Below are 12,320 nucleotides of genomic sequence, written 5' to 3' on the forward strand. Positions count from 1 at the left end.
CACCACAAATAAAGACTGTTTGCATTCTTCTGTATGCAGCCCTCTTTTTTTTTTGTATTCGTCTTTTTTTTTTTGCCAAACTTGTTTTTCTGGCTGAGCTGCAATGTTATCAATTGCACTTTTCTACAGCAAACGCTTGTAAAACACTTGCTGACAACAGTACTATAGGAGTAGTGAGTTTGGCAAATATTACCTTTGCTCTCTTTTCTAAAGTCTTTATGTATATTTAATTAGAGATGTCCGATAATGGCATTTTGCCGATATCCGATATTCCGATATTGTCCAACTCTTAATTACCGATTCCGATACCAACCGATACCGATATATACAGTCGTGGAATTAACACATTATTATGCCTAATTTTGTTGTGATGCCCCGCTGGATGCATTAAACAATGTAACAAGGTTTTCCAAAATAAATCAACTCAAGTTATGGAAAAAAATGCCTACATGGCACTGCCATATTTATTATTGAAGTCACAAAGTGCTTTTTTTTTTTAACATGCCTCAAAACAGCAGCTTGGAATTTGGGACATGCTCTCCCTGAGAGAGAATGAGGAGGTTGAGGTGGGCGGGATTGGGGGAATTCTTAGGTAGCGGGGGGTGTATATTGTAGCGTCCCGGAAGAGTTAGTGCTGCAAGGGGTTCTGGGTGTTTGTTCTGTTGTGTTTATGTTGTGTTACGGTGCGGATGTTCTCCCGAAATGTGTTTGTCATTCTTGTTTGGTGTGGGTTCACAGTGTGGCGCATATTTGTAACAGTGTTAAAGTTGTTTATACGGCCACCCTCAGTGTGACCTGTATGGCTGTTGACTAAGTATGCCTTGCATTCACTTGTGTGTGTGAAAAGCCGTAGATATTATGTGATTGGGCCGGCACGCAAAGGCAGTGCCTTTAAGGATTATTGGCGCTCTGTACTTCTCCCTACGTCCGTGTACACAGCAGCGTTTTAAAAAGTCATACATTTTACTTTTTGAAACCGATACCAATAATTTTGAAACAGATACCGATAATTTCCGACATTACATTTTAAAGCATTTATCGGCTGATAATATCGGCAGTCCGATATTATCGGGCATCCATATATATTTAATGTACATGTAATTTGGTTAATACTTAAAGGCCTACTGAAACCCACTACTACCGACCACGCAGTCTGATAGTTTATATATCAATGATGAAATCTTAACATTATAACACATGCCAATACGGCCGGGTTAACTTATAAAGTGACATTTTAAATTTGCCGCTAAACTTCCGGTTCGAAACGCCTCTGAGGATGACGTATGCGCGTGACGTAGCCCGACGAACACGGGTATGCCTTCCACATTGAAGCCGGTACGAAAAAGCTCTGTTTTCATTTCATAATTCCACAGTATTCTGGACATCTGTGTTCGTGAATCTGTTTCAATCATGTTCATTGCATTATGGAGAAGGAAGCCAAGCAAGCAAAGAAGAAAGTTGTCGGTGCGAAATGGACGTATTTTTCGAACGTAGTCAGCCACAACAGTACACAGCCGGCGCTTCTTTGTTTACATTCCCGAAAGATGCAGTCAAGATGGAAGAACTCGGATAACAGAGACTCTAACCAGGAGGACTTTTGATTTGGATACACAGACGCCTGTAGAGAACTGGGACAACACAGACTCTTACCAGGATTACTTTGATTTGGATGACAAAGACGCAGACGTGCTACTGTGAGTATGCAGCTTTGGCTTTTTTTTGCGTATGTACGTAACTTTTTTTAAATATATAAGCTTTATGAACCTTGGGTTAGGTGAACGGTCTTTTGGGCTGAGTGATTGTGTGTGTTGATCATGTGTTTGAATTGTATTGGCGTGTTCTATGGAGCTAGGAGCTAGCAGAGGAGCTAGGAGCTAGCATAACACGTACCGTACCGTAAGTGCGCGTCACGTACGTAACTTTTTAAAAATATATAAGCTTTATGAACCTTGGGTTAGGTGAACGGTCTTTTGGGCTGAGTGATTGTGTGTGTTGATCGGGTGTTTGAATTGTATTGGCGTGTTCTATGGAGCTAGGAGCTAGCAGAGGAGCTAGGAGCTAGCATAACAAACACGCAGGTGTTATTATGCAGGATTAATTTGTGGCATATTAAATATAAGCCTGGTTGTGTTGTGGCTAATAGAGTATATATATGTCTTGTGTTTATTTACTGTTGTAGTCATTCCCAGCTGAATATCAGGTACCGTGAGTATGCAGCCTTGGCTGCTAAACATTCGATAACTTGACCGTATGTGCGCGTCACGTACGTAACTTTTTAAAAATATATAAGCTTTATGAACCTTGGGTTAGGTAAACGGTCTTTTGGGCTGAGTGATTGTGTGTGTTGATCAGGTGTTTGAATTGTATTGGCGTGTTCTATGGAGCTAGGAGCTAGCAGAGGAGCTAGGAGCTAGCATAACAAACACGCAGGTGTTTTTATGCAGGATTAATTTGTGGCATATTAAATATAAGCCTGGTTGTGTTGTGGCTAATAGAGTATATATATGTCTTGTGTTTATTTACTGTTGTAGTCATTCCCAGCTGAATATCAGGTCACCCCCGGCTCTCACAGCATCTTCCCTATCTGAATAGCTTCAACTCCCCACTAGTCCTTCACTTGCACTTTACTCATCCACAAATCTTTCATCCTCGCTCAAATTAATGGGGAAATTGTCGCTTTCTCGGTCCGAATCTCTCTCACTTCATGCGGCCATCATTGTAAACAATAGGGAACTTTGCGTATATGTTCAACTGACTACGTCACGCTACTTCCGGTAGGTGCAAGCCTTTTTTTTATCAGATACCAAAAGTTGCAATCTTTATCGTCGTTGTTCTATACTAAATCCTTTCAGCAAAAATATGGCAATATCGCGAAATGATCAAGTATGACACATAGAATAGATCTGCTATCCCCGTTTAAATAAAAAAAATTCATTTCAGTAGGCCTTTAAAGGCCTACTGAAATGAGATTTTCTTATTTAAATGTGGATAGCAGATCCATTCTATGTGTCCTGCTTGATCATTTCGCGATATTGCCATATTTTTGCTGAAAGGATTTAGTAGAGAACATCGACGATAAAGTTCGCAACTTTTGGTCGCTGATAAAAAAAGCCTTGCCTGTACCGGAAGTAGCGTGACGTCACATGTTGTGGAGCTCCTCACATCTGCACATTGTTTACAATCATGGACGCCAGCAGCGTGAGCGATTCGGACCGAGAAAGCGACGATTACCCCATTAATTTGAGCGAGGATGAGAGATTCGTGGATGAGGAAAGTGAGAGTGAAGGATTAGAGGGCAGTGGAAGCGATTCAGATAGGGAAGATGCTGTGAGAGGCGGGTGGGACCTGATATTCAGCTGGGAATGACTAAAACAGTAAATAAACACAAGACATATATATACTCTATTAGCCACAACACAACCAGGCTTATATTTAATATGCCACAAATTAATCCCGCATAACAAACACCTCCCCCCTCCCGTCCATATAACCCGCCAATACAAATCAAACACCCGCACAACACACTCAATCCCACAGCCCAAAGTACCGTTCACTTCCGCAAAGTTCATACAGCACATATATTTCACCAAAGTTACGTACGTGACATGCACATAGCGGCACGCACGTACGGGCAAGCGATCAAATGTTTGGAAGAAAGCTGCGTACTCGCGGTAGCGCGTCTGCTATCCAACTCAAAGTCCTCCTGTTTGTGTTGCTGCAGCCAACCGCTAATACACCGATCCCACCTACAGTTTTCTTCTTTGCAGTCTCCATTGTTCATTAAACAAATTGCAAAAGATTCACCAACGCAGATGTCCAGAATATGGAATTTTGCGATGAAAACAGAGCTGTTTGTATTGGGACACAACGGTGTCCCAATACTTCCGCTCAATCCCTGACGTCACGCGCAAACGTCATCATACCGAGACGTTTTCAGCCGGATATTTCCCGGAAAATTTAAAAATCGCACTTTATAAGTTAACCCGGCCGTATTGGCATGTGTTGCAATTAGGGCTGCAACTAACGATTAATTTGATAATCGATTAATCTGGCGATTATTACTTTGATTAATCGATTAATAATCGGATAAAAGAGACAAACTACATTTCTATCCTATCCAGTATTTTATTGAAAAAAAACAGCATACTGGCACCGTACTTATTTTGATTATTGTTTCACAGCTGTTTGTACATGTTGCAGTTTATAAATAAAGGTTTATTTAAAAAATAATAATAATAATACAATTTTTTAAAAAGAAAACAAAAAAACATCTGCGCATGCGCATAGCATAGATCCAACGAATCGATGACTAAATTAATCGGCAACTATTTTAATAATCGATTTTAATCGATTTAATCGATTAGTTGTTGCAGCCCTAGTTGCAATGTTAAGATTTCATCATTGATATATAAACTATCAGACTGCGTGGTCGCTAGTAGTGGCTTTCAGTAGGCCTTTAACTGAACAACTATTGATGCAGCAAACTAAATATTCCCTGCAAAAGTAAATGAATAGGGATGTCCGATAATGGCTTTTTGCCGATATCTGATATGCCGATATTGTCCAACTCTTTAATTACCGATACCGATATCAACCGATACCGATATCAACCGATATATACAGTCGTGGAATTAACACATTATTATGCCTAATTTGGACAACCAGATATGGTGAAGATAAGGTACTTTAAAAAAAAAAATGAATCAAATAAAATAAGATGAATAAATTAAAAACATTTTCTTGAATAAAAAAGAAAGTAAAACAATATAAAAACAGTTACATAGAAACTAGTAATTAATGACAATTTGTAAAATTAACTGTTAAAGGTTAGTATTATTAGTGGACCAGCAGCACGCACAATCATGTGTGCTTACGGACTGTATCCCTTGCAGACTGTATTGATATATATTGATATATAATGTAGGAACCAGAATATTAATAACAGAAAGAAACAACCCTTTTGTGTGAATGAGTGTAAATGGGGTGGGTTGGTGCACTAATTGTAAGTGTATCTTGTGTTTTTTATGTGGATTAAATTAAAAAAAACAAAAAAAAAACGATACTGACAATAAAAAAACCGATACAGATAATTTCCGATATTACATTTTAACGCATTTATCGGCCGATAATATCGGCAGACCGATATTATCGGACATCTCTATAAATGAATGAATGTCCTTATATTAACTGGAAAGGGGCAAAGACTGCTGTTGTCATCTTGAAGGATACACAATGGTTTTGTTTGAAGTTCGATAGCGTGACACCATCACGGTGCACGCACCGCAGCCTCCTCCTCCGCAGCCATATTTGGTTCCAGTCAACCTCACTGGTGTCACGGTCAGGAGAAAAACATGCATCAAAAAAGTGAGACGCTCATATGACCTTCGATACGACATAGATAAACAATTTGAGCGGGTGATCCTGTTTGCGGCTGTGAAGTGAAAAGGATACGCTTTTGCCTCAGGAAGGACAACAGCGTGGTCTCAGGATCCACGTGCTCTTCAGTCACCTGTTGGTAAAGTAACATTAAGTCCAGCATGCACCGACATCAGCTCAAAACAAAGTTAACCTGAGGTTTTGTGCGCCCTAATTTGGTTTTACGACAACCTTTTTCCCTGGTTTTCATAAACTGTGAGTGTGAATGTCGTCTGTCTATCTGTGTTGGCCCTGCGATGAGGTGGCGACTTGTCCAGCGTGTACCCCGCCTTCCCGCCCGAATGCAGCTGAGATAGGCTCCAGCACCCCCCGCGACCTTGTAAGGGACAAGCGGTAGAAAATGGATGGACGGGATGGATGTCTCCGGCCAAACATCGCGCCTAACAAACTGGTCCGTTTTCCCATGTATCGTTCCACAAAATCAAGTGCTCAAATAAAGAATCCCACGCATTAGTAGGGATGATGTTTGATAAGAAATTATCAAGTTTGAGCCTATTATCGAATCCTCTTATCGAACCGATTCCTTATCGATTCTCTTATCGAGTCCAGATAGGTTGTTTTATATGGAAAAAACCACACAATATTTGGTTTAACAAATCACGTCACATTCTCTACTGCTCGCTACTATAGTATTACCATTAGGGATGATGTTTGATAAGAAATTATCGAGTTCGAGCCTATTATCGAGTCCTCTTATCGAATCGATTCCTTATCGATTCTCTTATCGAGTCCAGATAGGTTGTTTTATATGGAAAAAAACACACAATATTTGGTTTAACAAATCACTTCACATTCTCTACTGCTCGCTATTATAGTATTACCATTAGGGATGATGTTTGATAAGAAATTATCGAGTTCGAGCCTATTATCGAGTCCTCTTATCGAACCGATTCCTTATCGATTCTCTTATCGAGTCCAGATAGGTTGTTTTATATGGAAAAAACCACACAATATTTGGTTTAACAAATCACGTCACATTCTCTACTGCTCGCTACTATAGTATTACCATATCTGAGTTATTGTGCAGAAATGTGGGGAAATAACTACAAATGTGCGCTACATTCGTTAACCGTGTTACAAAAAAAATGAATTAGACTGATACATAATGTTGGATATAGAGAACATACAAATACTTTATTTATTGAGTCAAAAATATTAAAGTTTGAGCCTATTATCGAATCCTCTTATGGAACCGATTCCTTATCGAGTCCAGATAGGTTGTTGTATATGGAAAAAAACCACACAATATTTGGTTTAACAAATCACTTCACATTCTCTACAGTGTTTCCCACACATTCATTTATTTGTGGCGGCCCGCCACGAAAGAATTACGTCCAGCACAAATTTTAAAAAAAATAAAAAATTATTTTTATTTTTTTTATTTTTTGTCCTGTCCAGCTTCTCAGGCAAATCATATAGTTGATGTAGATGCCCATATCGGCTGTTCAGATTTACTTTACAAAAGAGAAGTGTAGGATACTTCTCTTGTTGCCTTATTTGTATTTGACCACTACTGTTTTCTGTTTATTTGTTACTGACTGTGGCAGGACACCTCTGCCTCTGTTTCACTTTATGTTGCTGGTAAATAATATGGTTGTAGTAGTAGGCTAAAGTTAAATGATTTAGTATGCACTAATTAAAGGGGCAGAGCTTTAAGAAACATTTTAGCTTTTATATTTTATAAGATATATTTTTTGTAAGAACCACAATTAATAAATATATTTCAGTGAATAACTTATTGTTCAAATCTGTATATAAATATGTACATAAAGTGTTGTAATTATATTGTAAAATGGATGGATGGATGGACGTTTAAAACAAAACTGTTATTATTAATTAGTAAGTATACATTTTTTTAACCTTTTTAGAGAAAATCATATCATTGTAGTAAATTATGCAAATTACTCGATGATGTCATTGTGACCACGCCCATAGCCACGCCCCCGCCGCCACAGGTATCTTGGCAGTTTATGGGAAACACTGCTCTACTGCTCGCTACTATAGTATTACCATATCTGAGTTATTGTGCAGAAATGTGGGGAAATAACTACAAATGTGCGCTACATTCGTTAACCGTGTTACAAAAAAAATTAATTAGACTGATACATAATGTTGGATATAGAGAACATACAAACACTTTATTTATTGAGTCAAAAATATTGAAGTTCGGGCCTATTATCGAATCCTATTATCGAACCGATTCCTTATCGATTCTCTTATCGAGTCCAGATAGGTTGTTGTATATGGAAAAAAACATTTGGTTTAACAAATCACTTCACATTCTCTACAGTGTTTCCCACACATTCATTTATTTGTGGCGGCCCGCCACGAAAGAATTACGTCCAGCACAAATTTAAAAAAAAAATAATAATTTTTTTTTTTTTTTTAATTTTTTTTTTTGTCCTGTCCAGCTTCTCAGGCAAATCATATAGTTGATGTAGATGCCCATATAGGCTGTTCAGATTTACTTTACAAAAGAGAAGTGTAGGATACTTCTCTTGTTGCCTTATTTGTATTTGACCACTACTGTTTTCTGTTTATTTGTTACTGACTGTGGCAGGACACCTCTGCCTCTGTTTCACTTTATGTTGCTGGTAAATAATATGGTTGTAGTAGTAGGCTACAGTTAAATTATTTAGTATGCACTAATTAAAGGAGCTGAGCTTTAAGAGACATTTTAGCTTTTATATTTTATAAGATATATTTTTTGTAAGAACCACAATTAATAAATATATTTCAGTGAATAACTCATTGTTCAAATCTGTATATAAATATGTACATAAAGTGTTGTAATTATATTGTAAAATGGATGGATGGATGGACCTTTAAAACAAAACTGTTATTATTAATTAGTAAGTATACATTTTTTTTACCTTTTTAGAGAAAATCATATCATTGTAGTAAATTATGCAAATTACTTGATGATGTCATTGTGACCACGCCCATAGCCACGCCCCCACCGCCACAGGTATCTTGGCAGTTTATGGGAAACACTGCTCTACTGCTCGCTACTATAGTATTACCATATCTGAGTTATTGTGCAGAAATGTGGGGAAATAACTACAAATGTGCGCTACATTCGTTAACTGTGTTACAAAAAAAATTAGACTGATACATAATGTTGGATATAGAGAACATACAAACACTTTATTTATTGAGTCAAAAATATTAAAGTTCGAGCCTATTATCGAATCCTATTATCGAACCGATTCCTTATCGATTCTCTTATCGAGTCCAGATAGGTTGTTGTATATGGAAAAAAAACACACAATATTTGGTGTAACAAATCACTTCACATTCTCTACAGTGTTTCCCACACATTCATTTATTTGTGGCGGCCCGCCACGAAAGAATTACGTCCAGCACAAATTTAAAAAAAAAATAATAATAATTTTATTTTTATTTTTTTTATATTTTTTAATTTTTGTCCTGTCCAGCTTCTCAGGCAAATCATATAGTTGATGTAGATGCCCATATCGGCTGTTCAGATTTACTTTACAAAAGAGAAGTGTAGGATACTTCTCTTGTTGCCTTATTTGTATTTGACCACTACTGTTTTCTGTTTATTTGTTACTGACTGTGGCAGGACACCTCTGCCTCTGTTTCACTTTATGTTGCTGGTAAATAATATGGTTGTAGTAGTAGGCTACAGTTAAATTATTTAGTATGCACTAATTAAAGGGGCAGAGCTTTAAGAGACATTTTAGCTTTTATATTTTATAAGATATATTTTTTGTAAGAACCACAATTAATACATATATTTCAGTGAATAACTCATTGTTCAAATCTGTATATAAATATGTACATAAAGTGTTGTAATTATATTGTAAAATGGATGGATGGATGGATGGATGGATGGATGGATGGATGGATGGATGGATGCTTAAAACAAAACTGTTATTATTAATTAGTAAGTATACATTTTTTGAACCTTTTTAGAGAAAATCATATCATTGTAGTAAATTATGCAAATTACTCGATGATGTCATTGTGACCACGCCCATAGCCACGCCCCCACCGCCACAGGTATCTTGGCAGTTTATGGGAAACACTGCTCTACTGCTCGCTACTATAGTATTACCATATCTGAGTTATTGTGCAGAAATGTGGGGAAATAACTACAAATGTGCGCTACATTCGTTAACCGTGTTACAAAAAAAATTAATTAGACTGATACATAATGTTGGATATAGAGAACATACAAACACTTTATTTATTGAGTCAAAAATATTAAAGTTCGAGCCTATTATCGAATCCTCTTATCGAACCGATTCCTTATCGATTCTCTTATCGAGTCCAGATAGGTTGTTGTATATGGAAAAAAACATTTGGTTTAACAAATCACTTCACATTCTCTACAGTGTTTCCCACACATTCATTTATTTGTGGCGGCCCGCCACGAAAGAATTACGTCCAGCACAAATTTTAAAAAAAAAATATATATATATATATTTTTATTTTTTATATTTTTTATTTTTTGTCCTGTCCAGCTTCTCAGGCAAATCATATAGTTGATGTAGATGCCCATATAGGCTGTTCAGATTTACTTTACAAAAGAGAAGTGTAGGATACTTCTCTTGTTGCCTTATTTGTATTTGACCACTACTGTTTTCTGTTTATTTGTTACTGACTGTGGCAGGACACCTCTGCCTCTGTTTCACTTTATGTTGCTGGTAAATAATATAGTTGTAGTAGTAGGCTAAAGTTAAATTATTTAGTATGCACTAATTAAAGGGGCAGAGCTTTAAGAGACATTTTAGCTTTTACTGTATATTTTATAAGATATATTTTTTGTAGCAGCAAAAATAATGGACCGGAAAAAACGCCTCAAGGCATTGCTTCATTTAACAAAAAAATAAGACGAGGAAACGGCAATATGCAATTATTGCCAGGCTTCGCTCTCATGTAAGGGGAGCAGTACAACAAACATGTTCAGGCCGCACATAACCTGAACGTTCCAGAACCGTGTCGTGTCTTCGACACGTGGAGAAGCAGCGACAGAGATGACGAAGCACGCCCCTCTTCCTGTGCTTCAACCTGCAGCCCCAGTTCCAGTGATAGTGCCGGTGAGTAACTAACCTTAACTGTTGCCGGTTAATTTCCATATCGGCTCACTCGTAGCCTTTAGGCTAAAATAAAGTTACCTCTGATGTCAACCAGGACTGCAGAATTGTTGATTGATGACTGTGGCGTTCTTAGTGTCATAGTGTGTGTAGTTAGTATGTTCCAATAGCAGTAGAAGTGCACTTTTTGGAGAGCTGTATTATTTTCAGTTTTTTGCCCAAGGTACTGATTTTATTTAACACTATATTATTATTTACATTATTATATTACAGTGGGACGTCATTCACATTGACGTACCACTGGGGTGAGTTTTCCTTGCCCGTATGTGGGCTCTGTACCGAGGATGTCGTTGTGGCTTGTACAGCCCTTTGAGACACTTGTGATTTAGGGCCATATAAATAAACATTGATTGATTGATTGATTGATTTATACACCTATAGTGATTCACAGAGACAAGTTGTTTTTGTGTTGCTGTATATATTTGTTTTTCAGAAAAATCCCACTTAATATACTTTGGGTAACAACAGTCAATATATATATATATTTTTTATTTTTTTTATTTTTTTTAAAAGGGGGGTAACAACAGTCAATATTTTTTTTTTTTTTTTTTTTTTTTTTTTTTCTTATAAAATAAAAGTGAGCTTTTGTTCAAACAAATATTGTGTGTTTTTTTCCATATACAACAACCTATCTGGATTCGATAAGAGAATCGATAAGGAATCGATAATGGGCTCAAACCCGATAATTTCTTATCAAACATCATCCCTATGATACCAAACCATACCAAAGACTATAAAAATGGGACCCATTACCCCCCTGCTTGGCACTCAGCATCAAGGTTTGGAATTGGGGGTTAAATCACCAAAATGATTCCCGAGCGCGGCCACCGCTGCTGCTCACTGCTCCCCTCACCTCCCCGGGGGTGAAACAAGGGGATGGGTCGAATGCAGAGAGTAATTTCACCACACCTAGTGTGTGTGTGAGACTATCATTGGTAACTTTAACTTATTTGTTGCATTATTAGATATTACAGTTTAATAGATGTACATGTATTTTTTTTCCCCATCAAAATGGAACAAACTAATTCATTTTGTAAGAAAAGATTAAATGCTTTTATACCATTTCAAGGCTTTTGTGGGCCACGTTAAAAGAAGTATGTACCTTCCAGATATCAACCTGTGTATTTATCTTGACTTTTTGTGACTTTTTCTTTGGCGCCTATTCACATGTTAAGTAATTATCGATAAATGGTGGCAACAACTGTGTTACATAACTGTAACAATAATTGACTTGCAAACATCCTGCCTTTACAAATAATAAGATAGTCACCGTTGACGGACAGTCATGAGATATGTAACATAGATGTTGTGTTATTGCACAACTGTACACTACAGCCAAGTGTTTGTAGTGACTTCTGTATCGGCTCTTGCACATCTTAAGACGTGGCAAGTGAACGCTTTTCTTACAAAAGCGGCAACATAAAAACACACATTACACACACTTACCTTTTTCCCGTTGACAAAAAAACATAAAGTGTCTCTTTCTGCGGGTTCGGACATTGTCACGCCAATAGTTTTCATCAGTCCAGCTTCGAAAATGCTCAGCTTCCTGGCGAGGACACTTTCAAAATAAAACAACCGGAAGTGGAGTGCGGGGAGCTTTAAAAGCAGCTGAGCCGTCACACTTTATTTGCCACACTTAAATACTCTGAAATGTTTTAGAAGGTGGCGTGAATAACCAGTTTATGTACAAATATTAGTGGATCAGATCAATTTTCAACGCTCAACTTTAACATTAATAATCACTGTTAAGCATTATGT

General features: G+C 37.3%; 1 protein-coding gene across 1 annotated transcript in view; it reads right to left on the reverse strand.

Moving 5' to 3' along the window:
* Window positions 1–12,116, reverse strand: part of LOC133647970 (aldehyde oxidase 1-like) — a 45,707-nt gene extending 33,591 nt beyond the window's left edge. The window contains exons 1-3 of the mRNA XM_062043734.1: window positions 12,006–12,116; window positions 5,452–5,509; window positions 5,230–5,326 (exon numbers count right to left, since the gene is read on the reverse strand). Coding sequence (XP_061899718.1) covers window positions 5,230–5,326; window positions 5,452–5,509; window positions 12,006–12,080 — 230 coding nt within the window. The 5' untranslated portion in view covers window positions 12,081–12,116. The remainder of the gene's footprint in view (window positions 1–5,229; window positions 5,327–5,451; window positions 5,510–12,005) is intronic.
* Window positions 12,117–12,320: the final 204 nt, after the last annotated feature.

The sequence above is a fragment of the Entelurus aequoreus genome, linkage group LG01 (assembly GCF_033978785.1).
Source record: "Entelurus aequoreus isolate RoL-2023_Sb linkage group LG01, RoL_Eaeq_v1.1, whole genome shotgun sequence".
NCBI lineage: Eukaryota > Metazoa > Chordata > Actinopteri > Syngnathiformes > Syngnathidae > Entelurus > Entelurus aequoreus.